The 21,740-nt window shown below is 49.7% G+C and overlaps 1 protein-coding gene and 1 long non-coding RNA gene across 2 annotated transcripts in view; one reads left to right on the top strand and one right to left on the bottom strand.

Moving 5' to 3' along the window:
- Positions 1–21,740, bottom strand: part of LOC142296782 (uncharacterized) — a 108,290-nt gene that overhangs the window by 32,980 nt on the left and 53,570 nt on the right. The gene's annotated exons all lie outside the window — the stretch shown is intronic.
- ATR (ATR checkpoint kinase) overlaps positions 1–21,740 on the top strand; it is a 264,456-nt gene that overhangs the window by 233,591 nt on the left and 9,125 nt on the right. Inside the window, exons 43-45 of the mRNA XM_075340780.1 lie at positions 15,382–15,538; positions 16,200–16,353; positions 18,387–18,538. Of these exons, the coding sequence (XP_075196895.1) occupies positions 15,382–15,538; positions 16,200–16,353; positions 18,387–18,538 (463 nt within the window). The remainder of the gene's footprint in view (positions 1–15,381; positions 15,539–16,199; positions 16,354–18,386; positions 18,539–21,740) is intronic.

Raw genomic sequence — 21,740 nt, 5'->3', positions numbered from 1 at the left:
CTGTCCCCTTTCACCACTTTTATTTATTCTAACAATAAGGTTTCCTTTCTCCAGAAAATAAGACAAAATCCCAAGATCTCAGGCCTGAAATGCAACCAAATAGAATACAAATCCGCGGCATTTACAGATGACGTACTTTTCATTTTAACGAATCCTTCAAATTTAATTGCCCTTACCGCATATTTCAAGTTATATAGTGAAGTCTCCAACTTCAAAATACATTTTTCCAACTGCCATCTATTAAACATTAACATTCCCCCAAAATATGGAAAGATGTATCAGAATCATCCCCTTTCAGAATTAGCAATTCATCTCCCACCTAGGCGTAAGAATTAGCAACTCCCTGTCTCAACTATACGATCTGAATCTCAAATAACTTTTTCACAAAATAGAAGCCAACATCTCCGTTTGGAGCACTTTACCAATCTCGTGGTTTGGGAGAACCAATTTAATCAAGATGACCATTCTGCCAAAAATCTTATTTCTTTATCGTTCCTTTGGGAGACCCAGACCTTGGGTGTTTAGCTTCTGCCTCCGGAGGACACACAAAGTACTACACCTAGAAGTGTAGATCCTCCCTCTGAGCTTATACACCCCCTGGTGAGCCAGTCCCAGCCAGTTTATCGCTTTGTGTTCAGGAGGCATACATCCACACATGCATTCTCATATGATTTTTTGCTTTTTAGAAAGAGATTGAAGAAGTGCGGGTCCACGTCTGGACCCCCGGCATGTCCCTTCTCACCCCACTGTGTCGGTGGTGTTGTAAGGTTGATTTTCCAAGGCTGGAGCCTTACATGCCGTGCTCCTTCACCATCCCTCCTGGGCTCTGGCTTGAAGTGGGAGCCAGCGCGGTCTCCATGCCTGGAAGGAGACTGGTCTCCATCCGCAGCCCTTTAGGACTCTGTTGGACCGGAGCACTCATCCCCAGGGACCTGGCCCTGCGTCTCAGCAACTAAGTACCTGAGACGTTTATATGTTGGGGGTCCCGGTGCTTTATTGTATGGGGAGAGTGTGCTTACTGTATTTATTTTGGCATTTCCGGCGGGTTCTCTAGCTTTCGCCCGAGAACCGCGCCGATGGTGCCTGCGCGTCGTCCTCGCCGCTCAAATTTAGGCCCCGGCTTTGCCGGAGGCCTAGTTTCTGTTCACTGCCCTCGCATGTCACTCATGCAGAGGGACAGGCACGGCTCCTCCCGGCGGCCGTCCTGCACAAGGGAGAGACACTCTCCACTGCTGTGCGTGTCTCCTCCCCTGCAGGTCTCTATGGCCCTCCAGATCCCGCTTTCCTACAGGAACGCCCCCAAGTCCCGCCCTCTCTTCGCTCCGGCGGCCATTTTCTCAGACAGGGTTCACTCTGCGCTGGCCTGCACTCTGCATCCCTGCTGAGGTGCTGTGCATTGGGGGTCCGGGCTTCGGGATCTGGAGGGCACACAACACCGCTTCCAGCGGTCTGGTAAGCCACAACCGGTCTCTGGTTGTGGACCTCTGTAATACTCCCTGGGGTCCATTCTCTTTGTAGAGTCCCCACTCCAGCAGCATGTCTCACACGAGGAGCAAGGCTCCAAAGCTTTATACTGTATGCGCTGCATGTAAGCTCCTGCTGCCTGAACCGAGCACCTATCCACATTGTGATGTCTGCTCTAACTTGGCGGTGCCACAGCCTGGAGTCTCACCCCCAGTGGTCTCTCAGGCTGCTCCTGCACCTGTGGCTGAACCCCCGGCCTGGGTAGAATCCTTTTCTAGGTCTATCTCCCAGTCTTTTGCTGAGTCCATGGGACTTCTGTCCAGGACTTTGATGAATATGCATCAGCCCCCTTCACAGGGTGCCTCTACTGCTAAGGGTCCCTTAGGATCTCTATCATCTGACCTCTGTCCACCGGAGCTCATAGAGGATTCATCATCAGGGCCCAGACCCCGTTCTCCTAAGAGGAGGCGCAGGGTTTCCTCATCCCGCGGCTCTGATTCAAGAGCTGACTCGCAGGATGAGGAAGATGCCTTTACAGGGGGCTCGGAGGCTAACGCCATGTACCCCATTGATCTTTCCGAGGGTGACTCATATCTTAGTGATTTGATTGCTTCCATTAATTCTGTACTGGATCTCAATCCGCCAGTATCAGAGGAGCAACCCTCTCTGGCAGAAAAGCACCAGTTTACCTCACCTAAGAGAGTAAAGAGTGTGTTCTTTAACCACTCCAGTTTTCAGACCGCTGTGACCAAACCCAGGGCCTGTCCTGACAAACGCTTCCCAAAGCGTGGTTCTGATGACAGTTTTCCCTTTCCACCTGAGGTGGTCAAAGAGTGGTCTCATTCCCCAAAGGTAGACCCTCCGGTGTCTAGACTCTCAGCCCGGACCGTTGTGTCGGTGGCTGATGGCACCTCCCTTAAGGATTCCACTGACCGTCAGATTGACCTTCTGGCCAAATCCGTGTATGAAGCGGCGGGGGCCGCGTTTTCCCCAACATTTGCAGCAGTGTGGGCTCTCAAAGCCATCTCTGCTTCTCTAGAGGAGATGCATTCCCTCACCAGGGAATCTATGCCCAAGATGGTTGCCTTAACTTCTCAAGCTTCAGCTTTTTCATCTTGTGCCATGTCTGCCATGCTGGAGGCTTCTCACCGCACTGCGGCGGCTTCGGCTAATTCCCTCGTTATCCGCAGGATCTTGTGGCTTTGAGAGTGGAAGGCAGATGCTTCTTCTAAGAAGTACCTTGCTGGGCTCCCTTTTGCTGGGTCCCGGCTGTTCGGTGAACAGCTGGATGAAATTTTTAAAGAAGCTACTCGCGGGAAGAGTACTTCCATGCCACAAACCAAAACCAGGAAACCTGCCCAGGGTAGGAATCAGTCGAGGTTTCGCTCCTTTCGTTCCTCCAACTGGTCGTCCTCTAAGCCCTCCGCCTCGTCCGCTAAGGCTGCTTTCACACTACGTCTTTTTAACATGCGTCCTGAACGTTTTTTTGCTGCAAAAGCGGATCCTGCTTTTACAGCAAAAAGCGCATGCAAACGCATGTGTTACTTTGCAGGATCCTGTCACTGGATGTTTAGGGGCGGGCATTGGAGTCATGTGATCGGGAGTGAGGGGAACTAAACGTGCCAGACTGGGAGCCGGCATCTGACAGCTGCGAGGCTCGTAACCAAGGTAAACTTCGGGTATACTTGCATGGATACCCGATATTTACTTTGGTTACAAGCGTCTGCAGCTGCTAGGAGCCGGGCTCCCTGCACACGTTACCAACGTAAACATCGGGTAACTAAGAGAAGTGGTTACCCGATGTTTACCTTGGTTACGAGTGTCCGCAGCTCTCAGGTGGGGGAGAGGGAGAGACAGAGACAGAGGGAGGAGAGAGACCGAGAGGGAGGAAAGAGAGGGACTGATCACGGAGGCAGGTTTCTGGGCATGCTCAGTAGAGCAAGCAGGATCCTGCCTATCAGCATGCCAGCGTTCACCTGCGTTTGCGTGCTGTTTAGTCAGGATCCAGCAATTTGCAGAAGTTGGACGCAGCTCAAAAACGCTACAAGTAGCGTTTTTGAAAGATGTTAAAAAACTGCAAGTCGCTGGATCCTCACTATAACGCACACAAACGAAGGTGAACGCATGTTAACGCGAGTCCATTGCAAATGCATTGAAATGAAAACGCATTTGCACTGGATCCGTTTCTGCGTTAAAAAAACGTTCAGGACGCATGTTAAAAAGACGTAGTGTGAAAGCAGCCTTACTCAGCTAAGGACCAGAAATCCAACTGGCACCCAAAAGTGCGTCCACAGACGACCGCAGGAGGTGCTGCCACTAAGGCAGCGTCCTCGTGACTCTCTGCCCGCTCCGGCAACGTCCTTAGTCGGTGGCAGGCTCTCCCACTTTGGCGACGCTTGGTTTCAACACGTCAGTGGGTGAGAGGTATCATCTCCCACGGCTACAGGATAGAATTCTCTTCCAGCCCGCCAAACAGATTTTTTTCTCTCAACTCCCCCCTGCTCCAAGGCCGCCGCCTTCTCACAGGCCGTGGCAGCCTTGCAGGCCAACGGAGTAATTGTACCAGTTCCTGCCCGGGAACGGTTCAGAGGTTTCTACTCAAACGTCTTCCTAGTTCCCAAAAAGGACGGTACCTTCCGGCCCATCCTGGATCTCAAGCTTCTCAACAAGCATGTTCGGGTGCGGCACTTTCGCATGGAGTCTCTGCGATCAGTCATTGCCTCAATGACCCAAGGGGATTTCCTGGCGTCCATCGACATCAGAGATGCCTATCTACATGTGCCAATTGCAGTTTCACACCAGCGTTGGCTACGTTTTGCAATAGGAGAAGATCATTTCCAATTCGTGGCTCTCCCCTTCGGGTTAGCCACGGCCCCTCGGGTATTCACCAAGGTCATGGCAGCAGTGATTGCGGTTCTGCACCTCCAGGGGTTGGCAGTGCTCCCTTACCTGGACGACCTTCTAGTCAAGGCTCCATCCAGCGCAGACTGTCAGCGTAGTGTCTCGCTCACTCTCGCCACTCTAGCCCAATTCGGGTGGCTTGTCAATCTTCCCAAATCCACTCTGACTCCGACCCAGAGTCTCACGTACCTAGCGATGCAGTTCGAGACTTTGCCCGGCACTTGTGAAGTTGCCCTTAGTCAAACAGCAGTTACTCCAGCTAGCGGTGCGCTCTCTGCTGAGGACCCGCCGTTATATCCTCAGGCGTCTGATGCAGGTGCTGGGTCAAATGGTGGCGTCCATGGAGGCTGTTCCCTTTGCCCAGTTCCATCTGCGTCCCCTGCAGCTGGACATTCTCGGCTGTTGGGAAAAGCGGCCTTTCTCATTACACAAGTTAGTGGCTCTGTCGCCACGGACCAGGAGCTCCCTTCAGTGGTGGCTTCGGCCCCTCTCCCTGTCCCAAGGGCGCTCCTTCCTGGCCCCGTCCTGGGTGATTCTCACCACGGATGCCAGTCTTTCCGGCTGGGGAGCGGTATGTCTCCGCCACAGAGCGCAGGGCACTTGGACTCCGTCCGAGTCAGCCCTTTCAATCAATGTGCTGGAAACAAGAGCCGTGTTTCTAGCTCTCCTAGCATTTCACCACCTGCTGGTGGGCAGGCACATTCGAGTCCAGTCAGACAACGCGACAGCGGTTGCCTACATCAATCATCAAGGCGGGACACGCAGCCGCCTGGCAATGATGGAGGTACAACGCATTCTTCAATGGGCGGAGGACTCCAGGTCCACCATATCCGCAGTCCACATCCCAGGCGTGGACAACTGGGAGGCAGATTATCTCAGCCGTCAAAGCGTGGACGGTGGCGAGTGGTCCCTGCACCCGGCAGTGTTTCAGTCGATCTGCCGCAAATGGGGCACTCCGGACGTGGACCTAATGGCATCCCGTCACAACAACAAGGTTCCTGTTTACGTGGCTCGCTCCTACGATCCTCAGGCCTTCGCCGCGGACGCTCTGGTTCAGGACTGGTCCCAGTTTCGTCTGTCCTACGTGTTTCCCCCTCTAGCTCTTTTGCCCAGAGTCCTGCGCAAGATCAGAATGGACGGCTGTCGAGTCATCCTCATTGCACCGGACTGGCCCAGGCGAGCTTGGTATCCGGACCTGCTCCAACTGTCCGTAGAGATGCCGTGGCATCTCCCGGATCGTCCAGACCTACTCTCGCAAGGTCCGTTATTCCGCCCGAATTCTGCGGCTCTCAAATTGACGGCGTGGCTCTTGAGTCCTGGATTTTGACGGCTTCTGGTATTCCTCCTGAAGTCATCTCCACTATGACTCGGGCCCGCAAGTCTTTCTCCGCTAAGATCTATCACAGGACTTGGAAAATTTTCCTGTCCTGGTGTCGCTCTTCCGGCCATCCTCCTTGGCCATTCTCCTTGCCGACCCTTCTGTCTTTTCTACAGTCCGGTCTGCAGCTAGGACTGTCCCTCAACTCTCTCAAGGGACAAGTTTCAGCTCTGTCAGTTTTGTTCCAGCGGCGTCTCGCTCGGCTGTCTCAGGTCCGCACCTTCATGCAAGGCGCGTCTCACATAATTCCGCCTTACCGGCGGCCCTTGGATCCCTAGGACCTTAACTTGGTTCTCACGGTCTTGCAGAAAACCCCTTCGAGCCTCTTAGAGATGTTTCTTTGTACCGGCTTTCACAGAAAGTGGCTTTTCTGGTAGCCATAACTTCTCTCAGGAGAGTCTCTGATTTGGCTGCGCTCTCCTCGGAGTCACCTTTTTTAGTTTTTCATCAAGACAAGGTGGTTCTCCGTCCGACTCCGTACTTTCTTCCTAAGGTGGTCTCTCCCTTCCACCTTAACCAGGACATTACCTTACCTTCCTTCTGTCCGGCCCCTGTTCATCGCTTTGATAAAGCGCTGTATACTCTAGATCTGGTGCGTGCTCTCCGGATCTATGCGTCTCGCCCCGCTGCGATTAGGCGGTGCACCTCTCTTTTTGTGCTAACCACAGGTCGGCGCAAAGGCCTCCCTGCTTCTAAGCCGACCTTAGCCCGTTGGATTCGGTCGACCATTTCGGACGCCTACCAGAGTACTCAGGTGCCTCCCCCGCCGGGGATCAAAGCACACTCGACCAGAGCAGTCGGTGCCTCTTGGGCTTTTAGGCACCAGGCTACGGCTCAACAAGTCTGTCAGGCTGCCACTTGGACTAGCCTGCATACCTTCTCGAAGCACTACCAAGTGCATGCTCTTGCTTCGGCAGATGCGAGCTTGGGCAGACGCATCCTTCAGGCGGCTGTCGCCCATTTGTGAAGTTAGGTTCTGCCTACTTCTTAGTTTTCGGTTTATTCCCACCCAGGGACTGCTTTGGAACGTCCCAAGGTCTGGGTCTCCCAAAGGAACGATAAAGAAAAAGAGAATTTTGTTTACTTACCGTAAATTCTTTTTTTTCTAGTTCCGTATTGGGAGACCCAGCACCCTCCCTGTTGCCTGTTGGCAATTTCCTTGTTCCGCGTGTTATCACCGGCTGTTGTCGTGGACAGAGTCTCCGGTTGTTCCGGCTCTTGCTCTGTTCTACTTGTGGGTGGCTATTCTCCTTCAGCTTTTGCACTAAACTGGCTGGGACTGGCTCACCAGGGGGTGTATAAGCTCAGAGGGAGGATCTACACTTTTAGGTGTAGTACTTTGTGTGTCCTCCGGAGGCAGAAGCTAAACACCCAAGGTCTGGGTCTCTCAAGACGGAACTATAAGAAAAAGAATTTACGGTAAGTAAACAAAATTCTCTTTATCTTCTACAAGTAATCCCTACAGATATCTCACAACATTTCTTCAGCAAATTGAAAAACATGATCTCAAATTTTATATGGCTTTAAAAAGAGTCATAGACACTAGTACACTATACTGACTGCTCCTAAATCTAAAGGAGGTACAGGACTCCCAGATTTTGAACGCTATTGGCTAGCCACACACATAGCCAGATTCATGGAGATGAGGACAAACCCCTCTAGAAAACTGTGGACTACCTTTGAAATCAGCAACTTTAAATGAGACCTATCACATTTTCTATGGCTAACCCCTCACAACAGATTCAAATATAAAAAACATACTGAACCCTTTTACCAAAGTAACACTTAAGCTTTGGCACAAATTTAATAGAAAACTAGATCTAATTCCGAACATTTGCAGAGCCACCCCCATTTTACATGTAATCCCGCAAAAATTTAGACTCCTAAAAAACAAAATTAGGACATCAAAAAATCTCTGCAACATAACACTATCAGAGATAATTATAGAAGAGCTAAAATCGATCTTTAATCCAATAGATTTCAAACATAAAGACCTAGCCATCATTAGAGACCTAGCTTCATATCACATCATAGATATTTCCCCTTCAAACCCGCCCCCCCAACAAGAATTTCTACTACATGCTCAAGGGAAGAATAGGCTAATCTCAAAAATATACAAGCTGCTATATAGCACTACGGAAAAACCTTCTTATATTAACAGATGGGAAATTGAACTAAACACCACCTTCAACCCTAGTGAAATTCAAATGATCTTCAACAATGCCAACAACCTTTCAACCTCATCTAGATATCAAGAACTCAACTATAAAATTATCTCACAGTGGTATAAAACCCCAGACATTCTGTACAAAATTGACAACTCCTTGTCGCCACACTGCTGGAGATGTAATCAAATGACTGGCACTCCTTCACACATTTGGTATCATTGCCCAAAAATAGCAAAATATTGGGATTCCATTAAAATTCACAAAGAAAATACCCTCAAGACCAAACTCACTTTCAACCCAAACTTTATTATCCTCAATCTAAATCCACATAAGGAACACCTAAACAACTCTCAATAATACCTTACCTCATAAATGCAGCAAAACTTCTAATAGCCAGACACTGGAAAGAAGGTGATGCACAGAGTCTAACCGAGTGGTTCAATGAATCAAATCTTATAAGCGTACATGAAAAAGCCCGATTGCATTACACTAGGAAACATGTGAAGCTTTTAGAATCTTGGGAGAAATGGCACAGATACCAAAAGCTAACTAAAATCTCTTGACAAATTTGCTCATCCAAAGATAACACATTAGCTCAGAAACAGAATAGACAGTTAAGCAAAACAAACCCGTTGTTCATGCACACCTCTGAAAACAAAGCCTTTTCATACTTTCATATATATAAATCCTAGTAACCAGACACCTTCTTAGAAATAGGTGGGAATCTCACCTTTTTCCCCTTCCCCTACCCCCTCTACATTCCCAACCCTTTGTCATCTCTTTACTTTATACCAACTTCACGTCCCCATCTCTCCCTCTTTCCTTTTCTTTTTCCTTTCATCTGAAAAATACATGTTTATGCTTATTTGTTGTTGCTATTTCATTTCTGTAATATTAAGAAACATCTTCAATAAAGAATTTACAAAAAAAAAGCATAATTTGTCACTGTACAGGTCACGTTTTTGTGTATTTTATTCATAAATTTCTAGGAGAAATGATAAAGGAACAGCACCATACAAAGGTCTAAAAATAAAATGTTCTATAGTGTAGACAGATAAGTAGAATAACTGATACCCTTCCAGGCGATGTAAAGAGAGAGGTGAATGGGAAGAAAATCTATGTACAATTTGCCATCTCCATATTGGTCTCTCTTGGACAGGCAACCAATAAAGTGAGAAGCGGTATTCTACAGTTCATCATGTACCTAATTGGCATTACACATAAAAATAAGTGGAAACAATAAAAGTTTGAGTGTCACATAGCAACTGGGAACCAAAATGAAAGGGTTTAAATATATGGACAATTACTTAAAAGGAAATTTCTTTGTCGCTCCATTGGGAGACCCAGACAATTGGGTGTATAGGCTATGCCTCCGGAGGCCGCACAAAGTATTACACTTAAAAGTGTTAAGCCCCTCCCCTTCTGCCTATACACCCCCCGTGCTCCCACGGGCTCCTCAGTTTTTTGCTTTGTGCGAAGGAGGTCAGACACGCACGCACAGCTCCACAGATTGGTCAGCAGCAGCTGCTGACCATGTCGGATGGAAGAAAAGTGGGCCCATATAGAGCCCCCAGCATGCTCCCTTCTCACCCCACTCTTGTCGGTGGTGTTGTAAGGTTGAGGTATCCATTGCGGGTACGGAGGCTGGAGCCCACATGCTGTTTTCCTTCCCCATCCCCCTCAGGGCTCTGGGTGAAGTGGGATCCTATCGGTCTCCAGGCACTGAGACCGTGCTTCATCCACAACTCCTGTGGAGCCTGCTGGATAGGAGCCGGGTATCGTTCAGGGACATGGCCCTGCTACTTGGAGGTACTCTGTATCCCTGTGGGGACAGCGCACAGCAACACTCCAGCTTTGCTGGGTGTGCTAGTGCACCGGGGACCACGGCGCTGACCGGGTTAATATGTGCCATTACACACTCAGCGTTGCTGAGTGTGTTTATGTATAGGGACTGCCGCACTGACCGCCGCGGCCATGGAAACACTGCGGCGCGGCTGGGACTTGTAGTGCGCCGGGGACTTTCACGCCGGCCGCGCTTTTACGGCGGCCGCGTTTATTACTAGAGTCCCCGGCTTTTTGCGGCCTAGTTTCCTTTCCTCCCGCCCACAGCCCTGACAGGCAGGGGAAGGGCGGGACGCTGCACAGAACGAGCAGCACTGAGGGCTGGAGCATGCTTTGCATACTCCACCCCCCTCACTGTGCACAGTGCGGGCACCAGTTCCCGCACTTTCTGGGTCACGCCCACGGCTCCCTCCTCTCCTCAGGACGCCGGCAGCCATTCCTGTCAGCTCCTCGGACGCAGCAGAGGGGGACAAAGTCTGGGAGACCCAGGCAGGGACTCTGGTGGCCTCACAACCGCTTTAGGCGGGTGGTAAGCAGCACCTGTGGTGCTAGCCCCATTGTGCAGTAGTGTAACATTATATGTTTATGGTATATATGTTTTACACTGTATGGTGCACAGTTGATTTCTGGCTATATACCCTATTGTGTTACTCAGGGAAGATAATAGCATGGCACCCACGAAAGGCAGGGGTGCCAAAACACAGGCTTATTATGTTGCCTGCGCCGCATGTACGACCCCGCTACCGGCAGGTTCCACTGACCATCATTGTGTGCACTGTTCGGCCCCTGTGGCACTTACTCAGCCGGAGCCTCTGCTAAGAGGGGCCCAGGGGGAGCCACCTGCTAACACTGTTCAGGTGACGGGGACGGAGTTTGCAAAACTCTCTGAGACTATGGCTAAGATACTAGAAGCCTTGCAGTCCAGGCCGGTATCTCAGCACAGGGACTCTGTTGAATCTTTGTTCCCTGGCCCACCTCAGCTGGACCAACAATGTCCTCCCGGGGTATCTCATGGATCCCAGGCTGAGGGTTCTGACACAGACCCCAGCCCCAGACCGACTAAGCGAGCTCGCTTAGATTTTCCCTCGACATCATCATATTGTGCAGGGTCTCAGAGGGGGGAATCTCTGGTTGATGATGCGGAGACAGCTGATCAGGATTCTGATCCTGAGGCCGCTCTCAATCTTGATACTCCGGACGGGGACGCCATAGTGAACGACCTTATTGCGTCCATCAATCGTATGTTGGATATTTCTCCCTCAGCTCCTCCGGTGGAGGAGTCAGCTTCTCAGCAGGAGAAATTCCGTTTCAGGTTTCCCAAGCGTACACCGAGTATGTTTCTGGACCACTCTGATTTCAGAGAGGCAGTCCAGAATCACCATGCTTGTCCAGATAAGCGTTTTTCTAAGCGCCTTAAGGATACACGTTATCCTTTTCCCCCTGACGTGGTCAAAAGTTGGGCTCAGTGTCCCAAAGTGGATCCTCCAATCTCCAGACTGGCAGCTAGATCCATACTTGCAGTGGAAGATGGGGCTTCACTCAAAGATGCCACTGACAGGCAGATGGAGCTCTGGTTGAAATCCATCTATGAAGCTATCGGCGCTTCTTTTGCCCCAGCGTTCGCAGCCGTATGGGCGCTACAAGCTATCTCAGCAGGTCAAGCGCAAATTGACGCAGCCACACGCACGTCCGCGCCACAGGTGGCGTCCATAACCACTCAGACGTCGGCATTTGCGTCTTACGCTATTAATGCTGTCCTGGACTCTGCGAGTCGTACGGCGGTTGCAGCCGCCAATTCGGTGGTACTCCGCAGGGCCTTGTGGCTACGGGAATGGAAGGCAGATTCTGTTTCCAAAAAGCGCTTAACCAGTTTGCCAATTTCTGGCGACCGATTGTTTGGCGAGCGTTTGGATGAAATCATCAAACAATCCAAGGGAAAAGATACATCCTTACCCCAGCCCAAACCGAACATACCCCAACAGAGGAAGGGGCAGTCGAGGTTTCGGTCCTTTCGGGGCGCGGGCAGGTCCCAATTCTCCTCGTCCAAAAGGCCTCAGAAAGATCAAAGGAACTCTGACGCATGGCGGTCTAAGTCACGTCCTAAAAAGGCCACCGGAGGTGCCGCTACCAAAGCGGCTTCCTCATGACTTTCGGCCTCCTCACTCCGCATCTTCGGTCGGTGGCAGGCTCTCCCGCTTTTGCGACGCCTGGCTGCCACGGGTAAAAGACCGTTGGGTGAGAGACATTCTGTCTCACGGTTACAAGATAGAGTTCACCTCTCGTCCCCCGACTCGATTCTTCAGGTCATCCCCGCCTCCCGAGCGAGCCGAGGCTCTTCTGCAGGCGCTGGGCACTCTGAAGGCAGAAGGAGTGGTGGTCCCTGTTCCTCTTCAGCAACAGGGCCACGGTTTTTACTCCAACTTGTTTGTGGTCCCAAAGAAGGACGGGTCTTTCCGTCCTGTCCTAGACCTGAAACTTCTCAACAAACACGTAAAGACCAGGCGGTTCCGGATGGAATCCCTCCGCTCCGTCATCGCCTCAATGTCCCAAGGAGATTTCCTTGCATCGATCGATATCAAAGATGCTTATCTCCACGTACCGATTGCTCCAGAGCACCAGCGCTTCTTGCGCTTCGCCATAGAAAACGAACACCTGCAGTTCGTGGCACTGCCGTTCGGCCTGGCAACAGCCCCACGGGTTTTCACCAAGGTTATGGCTACTGTAGTAGCGGTCCTCCACTCTCAGGGTCACTCGGTGATCCCTTACTTGGACGATCTCCTGATCAAGGCACCCTCTCAAGAGGCATGCCAACACAGCCTCGACGCTACCCTGGAGACTCTCCAGAGTTTCGGGTGGATCATCAATTTTCCAAAGTCAAATCTGACACCGGCCCAATCGCTCACATACCTTGGCATGGAGTTTCATACCCTCTCAGCGATAGTGAAGCTTCCGCTGATCAAGCAGCGGTCACTACAGACAGGGGTACAATCTCTGCTTCAAGGCCAGTCACACCCCTTGAGGCGCCTCATGCACTTCCTGGGGAAGATGGTGGCAGCAATGGAGGCAGTTCCTTTCGCGCAGTTTCACCTGCGTCCTCTTCAATGGGACATCCTACGCAAATGGGACAGGAAGCCGACGTCCCTCGACAGGAACGTCTCCCTCTCTCAGGCGACCAAAGCTTCCCTTCGGTGGTGGCTTCTTCCCACTTCATTATCGAAGGGGAAATCCTTCCTACCCCCATCCTGGGAGGTGGTCACGACGGACGCGAGTCTGTCAGGGTGGGGAGCGGTTTTTCTCCACCACAGGGCTCAGGGTACGTGGACCCAGCAAGAGTCCTCGCTTCAGATCAATGTTCTGGAAATACGGGCAGTGTATCTTGCCCTGAAAGCGTTCCAGCAGTGTCTGGAAGGCAAGCAGATCAGAATTCAGTCGGACAATTCCACAGCGGTGGCATACATCAACCACCAAGGCGGCACACGCAGTCGGCAAGCCTTCCAGGAAGTCCGGCGGATTTTGATGTGGGTGGAAGCCACGGCCTCCACCATCTCTGCAGTTCACATTCCAGGCGTGGAAAACTGGGAAGCAGATTATCTCAGTCGCCAGGGCATGGACGCAGGGGAATGGTCCCTTCACCCGGACGTGTTTCAGGAGATCTGTTGCCGCTGGGGGGTGCCGGACGTCGACCTCATGGCGTCCCGGCACAACAACAAGGTACCGACGTTCATGGCACGGTCTCAATATCCCAGAGCTCTGGCGGCAGACGCCTTAGTTCAGGATTGGTCGCAGTTTCAGCTCCCTTATGTGTTTCCTCCGCTGGCACTGTTGCCCAGAGTGTTACGCAAGATCAGGGCCGACTGCCGCCGCGTCATCCTCGTCGCTCCAGACTGGCCGAGGCGGTCGTGGTACCCGGATCTGTGGCATCTCACGGTCGGCCAACCGTGGGCACTACCAGACCGACCAGACTTGCTATCTCAAGGGCCGTTTTTTCCATCTGAATTCTGCGGCCCTCAACCTGACTGTGTGGCCATTGAGTCCTGGATCCTAGCGTCTTCAGGGTTATCTCAAGACGTCATTGCCACTATGAGACAGGCTAGGAAACCAACGTCCGCCAAGATCTACCACAGGACGTGGAAAATTTTCCTGTCGTGGTGCTCTGCTCAGGGTTTTTCTCCCTGGCCTTTTGCCTTGCCCACTTTTCTGTCCTTCCTTCAATCTGGACTGGAAAAGGGTTTGTCGCTCGGCTCCCTTAAGGGACAAGTCTCAGCGCTCTCTGTGTTTTTCCAGAAGCGCCTAGCCAGACTTCCACAGGTACGCACGTTCCTGCAGGGGGTTTGTCACATCGTTCCTCCTTACAAGCGGCCGTTAGAACCCTGGGATCTGAACAGGGTGCTGATGGTTCTTCAGAAACCACCATTCGAGCCAATGAGAGATATTTCTCTCTCACGCCTTTCGCAGAAAGTGGTTTTTCTAGTAGCAGTCACTTCACTTCGGAGAGTGTCTGAGCTAGCAGCGCTGTCATGCAAAGCCCCTTTCCTGGTTTTTCACCAGGACAAGGTGGTTCTGCGTCCGGTTCCGGAATTTCTCCCTAAGGTGGTATCCCCCTTTCATCTCAATCAGGATATCTCCTTACCTTCTTTTTGTCCTCATCCAGTTCACCAATGTGAAAAGGATTTGCACTTGTTAGATCTGGTGAGAGCACTCAGACTCTACATTTCTCGTACGGCGCCCCTGCGCCGCTCGGATGCACTCTTTGTCCTTGTCGCTGGCCAGCGTAAAGGGTCACAGGCTTCCAAATCAACCTTGGCTCGGTGGATCAAGGAGCCAATTCTCGAAGCCTACCGTTCGGCTGGGCTTCCGGTTCCCTCAGGGCTGAAGGCCCATTCTACCAGAGCCATGGGCGCGTCCTGGGCTTTGAGGCACCAGGCTACGGCTCAGCAGGTGTGTCAGGCGGCTACCTGGTCGAGCCTGCACACTTTCACGAAACACTATCAGGTGCATACCTATGCTTCGGCGGATGCCAGCCTAGGTAGACGAGTCCTTCAGGCGGCGGTTGCCCACCTGTAGGAAGAGGCCGTTTTACGGCTCTCTTACGAGGTATTATTTTACCCACCCAGGGACTGCTTTTGGACGTCCCAATTGTCTGGGTCTCCCAATGGAGCGACAAAGAAGAAGGGAATTTTGTTTACTTACCGTAAATTCCTTTTCTTCTAGCTCCAATTGGGAGACCCAGCGCCCGCCCCTGTTTTTTTGTGTACACATGTTGTTCATGTTGAATGGTTTCAGTTCTCCGATATTCCTTCGGATTGAAGTTACTTTAAACCAGTTTATAATTCTTTTTCCTCCTTCTTGCTTTTGCACCAAAACTGAGGAGCCCGTGGGAGCACGGGGGGTGTATAGGCAGAAGGGGAGGGGCTTAACACTTTTAAGTGTAATACTTTGTGCGGCCTCCGGAGGCATAGTCTATACACCCAATTGTCTGGGTCTCCCAATTGGAGCTAGAAGAAAAGGAATTTACGGTAAGTAAACAAAATTCCCTTCGTTTTGAGACATCGTATCTGCCGAACCTCGTTGTATATATTTTTATGCTACTAGCCGAGCCATGTTTCTTTTTGTTTGGTTTGTCTTTAGGAGTTTACATGGGAGGGAAGGAACTACGTCAGTGCATGCTACCGAAGACTACTCCTCCCCAGGAAAAGCTGAAGATATTCAAAGAGACTCTCCTGCTACGTCACCCACCGGTTTTCCATGAATGGTTTTTACGGACATTTCCAGATCCTACATCTTGGTAAGTAGGTGTAAATTGGTAAAGATTAAAGTGTTGATAAAGGACAAAAAGGATTTCTGTACGTGATGAGAACTTGTCACGTTATTGATGTTACCTGAAGCACGGGCAGTGTTAATCAGAAGCCAGCTTCTATATTACCTGCATATGTGTTCTGCTCTCAAATGCTGCAGTTTTTCAGAGAAAATCCCAGTTTTAAGCATGGCCAGGGACAAAGTGAGAAGTCACAGAGGCTTCTTCTAGCCCGCTTCTCTTCACCTGCTTAGGTAGACTTAAAGATCCCTCACAATGTGTGTGTATATCGGTCAGTCCAGCTGAGCAGATGAGGAGTAGGTGGCAGAAACATACCTGCGACTTATGACTTCACCCACGACCATGCTTTCAACGATTTTTTTTTCTGTGAAACAAACATATTTATAATACAGGAGATGGTCTCTGATTTATGCAGCCTGTGGTTCTATACCATCAGTCATGTGGCCACTTTCCTTTAAAGGCTATGGATACTGCTACATCTATATTATGGTATGTTAGTGTTATGTGTGAAAAGATCTGTACTTTGTATTAATGTAAATGCTGCTCGACATTGTTTCATCACTGTATTTGTGAATGGTCCTCTAAAGTGGATGTCAGTTTAGTTCTAATAAAAATGTGCCATTATCTTCAGGTACAACAGCAGGTCAGCATATTGCCGCTCTACAGCTGTGATGTCCATGGTTGGCTACATCCTAGGGCTCGGAGACCGTCACGGTGAGAATATTCTATTCGATTCTCTGACAGGCGAGTGCGTCCATGTGGATTTCAACTGTCTTTTCAACAAGGTATGAAACTATAAATAGAATATACTATTGCGCCCAAAATCTTATATATATTCCAGTATTTGTGACCAGTGTGTGTAGAGTAAAGCTTTGTAGAAAGTCTGACTATTAAAATATATATTAACCTCTTCACGACGCATAATGTACTGGGTACGTCATGGATCGTGTCACTGTAATCCTCGCAGGCTGCTATGGGCAGTCTGCTGTGATCCGCGCCAATATGAGCTGATTTCAGCAGCTGACGAGTGCCTGCCAGGCGCGAGTGGAATCGCGTCCCACCCGCACCTATTAACCTTTTACATCTCGCTTCTAAATTTTAACAGCAAGATGTATCAGCATGCAGCCATAAGGATAACTTACCCACCCACATCAGAAGTCACGTGATGTGATCGCGTGACTTGCTATGGTTGCCATGGTAGCACAGGGTCATGTGATGACTCCTGTAGATATCATGAGTCACTTTCTCTCACTGTCGGTGGAGGGCAGTGTGTGAGAGAAAAGCAGCTTTTCTCCAGATCTCAGCTGTGTACCTGTGATCTGGAAAAATGTAAGAGAGATTAGACTGCTGATCGTTATAGTCCCCTAGGAGACCTAGTAAAAATAAAAAAAAGTTGAAAAAAGTTTTATAAATAAATTAAAAATAAAGGTTTTAATTTACTAGTCCCCTTAGGGGACTATAAGGATCAGCAGTCTGATCGCTCATTCTTTTCTGTTGATCAGAGGTACACAGCTGTGAACACCAGAAATGATCATCTCCGGTCTCACTCAGCACTCGGATGTGTGAAACACGAAGTGAGCCATGATGGCTACATGAGTCATCATATGATCCTGTGCTACCATCAGGGCTGTGGAGTCGGTAAGCCAAACCTTCGACTCCGACTCCGACTCCGACTCCTCAAATTCTCTTCCACCGACTCCGACTCCGGCTCCGACTCCGACTCCGGCTCCGACTCCGACTCCTACATATATTGCTTATAGTTAGGTGAAAAATTTATTGTAGTACAATGTGAACATCAGACATTTAATAATTTTTATGATACAATAATCAAGATATTTGGATAGAACATAAAATATATTTATTGGAATACAACTTTAGAACACAAAAAACTGTAATAAATTGTAAATATGTAATACACTATGTAATATACAGTAGATTACATATATATCTTGTGTGTGTATATACACTGTATATATATATATATATATTATATATATTACATATTTACAATTTATTAGTTTTTTTGTGTTCTAAAGTTGTATTCCAATAAATATTTTATGTTCTATCCAAATATCTTGATTATTGTATCATAAAAACAATTAAATGTCTGATGTTCACATTGTACTACAATAAATTTTTCACTTAAATATAAGCATTATACTAAATGTTGTTATTTAGTAAAATATTCAGCACATTCTGCATTGCACTCCTGTCCCCAATTTATTATATATTTTAGGAGTCGGAGTCGGTGCATTTTATACCGACTCCGACTCCGACTCCGACTCCACCAAAATGAGCTCCGACTCCGACTCCGACTCCACGACTCCGACTCCGACTCCACAGCCCTGGCTACCATGGCACCCATCGGCTCCATGTGATCACGTTACGTGCCTTCCGATGGCGGCCGGTGAGTACAGATTTACCGCGATCGCCATTAAAATGGCACTGTCACATTTTGACAGCGCCATTTAAAGTGGTTAACAGGTATGGGTGGAATGCGATTCCACTCGCGCCTGAGAGGCACATATGTCAGCTGTACAAATCAGCGGATCCCCCTGGCCTGCGGCAGCCAGCGGGGATTAACACTGTGACTGCTAGGACATAATTTTACTGCCCGCGGTCGTTAAGGGGTTAAACATGTTACTTTATCTCTGCCTGTGAATGATCTGCAGCGATATAGGTGTAGATGTGATGCTTTTTTCCCATCAGTATTATGGCTTCAGCTTTGTTCACACTGCTCTGGATTTGAAAGGTGCATTTTCTGTTGTTTTTGCAAATATAAGGGTACATTTATAGCTATGTTAATGACTTTGTGTAGGGCGAAACATTTGACGTTCCAGAAATTGTCCCTTTCCGCCTGACACACAATATGGTTAATGGAATGGGACCAATGGGGACAGAAGGCCTTTTCCGACATGCATGTGAGGTCACTATGAGGTTAATGAGAGACCAAAGAGAATCATTAATGAGGTAAATAATGAGCATCAGAGTATAACTCGTTTTGTTTCATTGAAAAGAGAAATTATAATCTTACCAGGTTAATTTGTGTGTAATCAGTGGCCTCAGCGGTGTGAGCCCCAAAGAACTAACTTTAATGTTTATGTACGTGAAACGTAGTGTCCCTGCCCTGCTCACACGTCAAACCCGCATCTTTCCCTGCCCTTTACGGTTGATTTAATCAGCCATCATGTACCTCCTTGCCTATCATTATTACGATCCATCTGTGAAAGTCAGCCCGGAGCTGGCGTTCATAGGAGATTGTGATCTTAAAGGGGGTTTCCCATAAAGAAGTTGATTTTAATAAATATATCTTAAAATAAGAATTGTTTCTATAATTGGATGTGTTTAAAAAAACAAAATGTCCCTGCGCTGAGAGATTATATATGTGTCCCTGCTTTGTACTGTGTAATGGCTGTGTCTGACCGTACAGGGACCTGGTCTGATCATACCACATCTACTGGGCAAGGGAAGGAAGCAAAAGAGAGAGTACAGACATTACATTATAGGATCTTATCTGATTTTTTTTTTTTTTTTTGAGGTATAGCATTTCCCTGCCTGTTTTTTAAAAATATTTTACCTCATAGAATAAATTGCAATCCCGTGCTATAATGTCTGTATACTTTATTATTTCCTCCTCAGCCCAGAAGCTGTCATATGATCAAAACTCCAGAATTACTGCTACTTTTTTTTTCTTTATCGTTCCTTTGGGAGACCCATACCATGGGTGTTTAGCTTCTGCCTCCGGAGGACACACAAAGTACTACACTTAAAAGTGTAGCTCCTCCCTCTGAGCTTATACACCCCCTGGTAGCCAGTCCTAGCCAGTTTATTGCTTTGTGTCAGGAGGCATACATCCACACATGCATTCTCATCTGATTTGTTTGACTTTTGGAAAGAGTTTAAAGAAAAGCGGGTCCATGTCTGGACTCCCGGCATGTCCCTTCTCACCCCACTGTGTCGGCGGTGTTGTTAAGGTTGATTTACAAGGGTGCAGCCTTACATGCCGTGCTCCTTCACCATCCCTTCTGGGCTCTGGCTTGAAGTGGGAGCCAGCACGGTCTCCATGCCTGGCAGGAGTCCGGTCTCCATCCACAGCCCCTTGAGGATTCTGTTGGACCGGAGCACTCATCCCCAGGGACATGGCCCTGCGTCTCAGCAGCTAAGTACCTGAGACGTTTATGTTGGGGGTCCCGGTTCTTTATTGTAAGGGGAGAGTATGCTGTATGTGATTGTTTTAACTTTTCCGGCGGGTTCTCTAGCTTTTGCCTGAGAACCGCGGCGATGGTGCCTGCTTGTCGGCCTCGCCGCTTAAATTTAGGCCCCGGCTTCGCCGGAGGCCTAGTTTCATTTTCCTGCCCTCGCATGTCACTCATGCAGAGGGACAGGTTCGGCTCCTCCCGGCGGCCGTTCTACACAGGGGAGGGACACTCCCCACTGCTGGGGCGTCCCTCCTTCCCTGCAGGTCTCTATAGCCCTCCAGTTCCCGCTCTTTTATAGGAACGCCCCCTAGTCATTTCTCAAGCAGAGTTCACTCTGCTCTGGGACATCCTGCATTCTGCATCTCTGCTGAGGTGCTGCGACTGGGGGACCGGGCTTCGGGATCTGGAGGGCACACAACACAGCAGTGTGGGCTCTCACCGCGCTCAGCGGTCTGGTAAGCCACAGCCGGTCTCCGGTTGTGGACCTCTGTATACCAGCAGCATGTCTCACACAAGGAGCAAGGCCCAGTGGTCTCTCAGGCTGCTGCTGCACCTGTGATTGAACCCCCGGCCTGGGTAGAGTCCTTTTCTAGGTCCATATCCCAGTCATTTGCTGAGTCCATGGGACTTTTGTCCAGGACTTTGATGAATATACATCAGCCCCCCTCACAGGGTGCCTCTAATACTCTTGACAGAGGACTCCTATCCTCTGACCTCCGCCCATCAGAGCTCACGGAGGATTCATCATCTGATCCCAGACCCCGTCCTTCTGAGAGAAGGCGCAGGGTTTCCTCCCCCTCCCCATCCCACGGCTCTGTCTCAAGAGCTGACTCTCAAGATGAGGAGGATGCCCTCACTGGGGGCTCAGAGGCTATGTATCCCATCGATTTCTCTGAGGGTGACTCAGATCTTAGTGATTTGATTGCTTCTATTAATTCTGTGCTGGATCTCAATCCGCCAGTGTCAGAGGAGCAACTCTCTTTGGCAGAAAAACATCAGTTTACCTCGCCTAAGAGAGTGAAGAGTGTGTTCTTTAACCACTCCAGTTTTCAGACCGCTGTGACCAAACCCAGGGCCTGCCCTGACAAACACTTTCCAAAGCGTGGTTCTGATGACCGGTTTCCATTTCCACCTGAGGTGGTCAAGGAGTGGTCTCACTCCCCAAAGGTAGACCCTCCGGTGTCTAGGCTTTCAGCCCGGACCGTTGTGTCGGTGGCTGACGGCACCTCACTTAAGGATTCCACTGACCGTCAGATTGACCTTCTGGCCAAATCTGTGTATGAAGCTGCGGGGGCCGCGTTTTCCCCGTCTTTTGCAGCAGTGTGGGCTCTCAAAGCCATCTCTGCTTCTCTAGAGGAGATGCATTCCCTCACCAAGGAATCTATGCCTGAGATGGTTACCTTAACTGCTCAGGCTTCAGCTTTTTCATCATATGCCATGTCTGCCATGCTAGAGGCTGCTCACCGCACTGCGGTGGCTTCAGCTAATTCTCTTGTTATCCACAGGATTTTGTGGCTTCGAGAGTGGAAGGCAGATGCTTCTTCCAAGAAGTTTCTTGCTGGGCTCCCTTTTGCTGGTTCACGGCTGTTTGATGAATATCATTAAAGAAGCTACTGGCGGGAAGAGTACTTCCATGCCACAAACCAAGACCAGGAAACCCGCCCAGGGTAGGAATCAATCGAGGTTTCGTTCCTTTCGTTCCTCCAACTGGTCATCCTCTAAGCCTTCCGCCTCGTCCGCTAACTCAGCCAAGGATCAGAAATCCAACTGGCGCCCAAAAGCGCGTCCGCAGAAGACCGCAGGAGGTTCTGCAACTAAGGCAGCTTGCTCATGACTCTCTGCCCGCTCCAGCCACGTCCTTAGTCGGTGGCAGGCTCTCCCACTTTGGCGACGCTTGGTTAAAGCAAGTCTCCGATCAGTGGGTGAGAGACATCATATCTCACGGCTACAGGATAGAATTCTCTTCCAGCCCT

Source organism: Anomaloglossus baeobatrachus, chromosome 3 (genome assembly GCF_048569485.1).
Source record: "Anomaloglossus baeobatrachus isolate aAnoBae1 chromosome 3, aAnoBae1.hap1, whole genome shotgun sequence".
NCBI lineage: Eukaryota > Metazoa > Chordata > Amphibia > Anura > Aromobatidae > Anomaloglossus > Anomaloglossus baeobatrachus.
The sequence above is the reverse complement of the archived record's forward strand: the minus strand, read 5'-3'. Positions and strand labels throughout refer to the sequence as shown.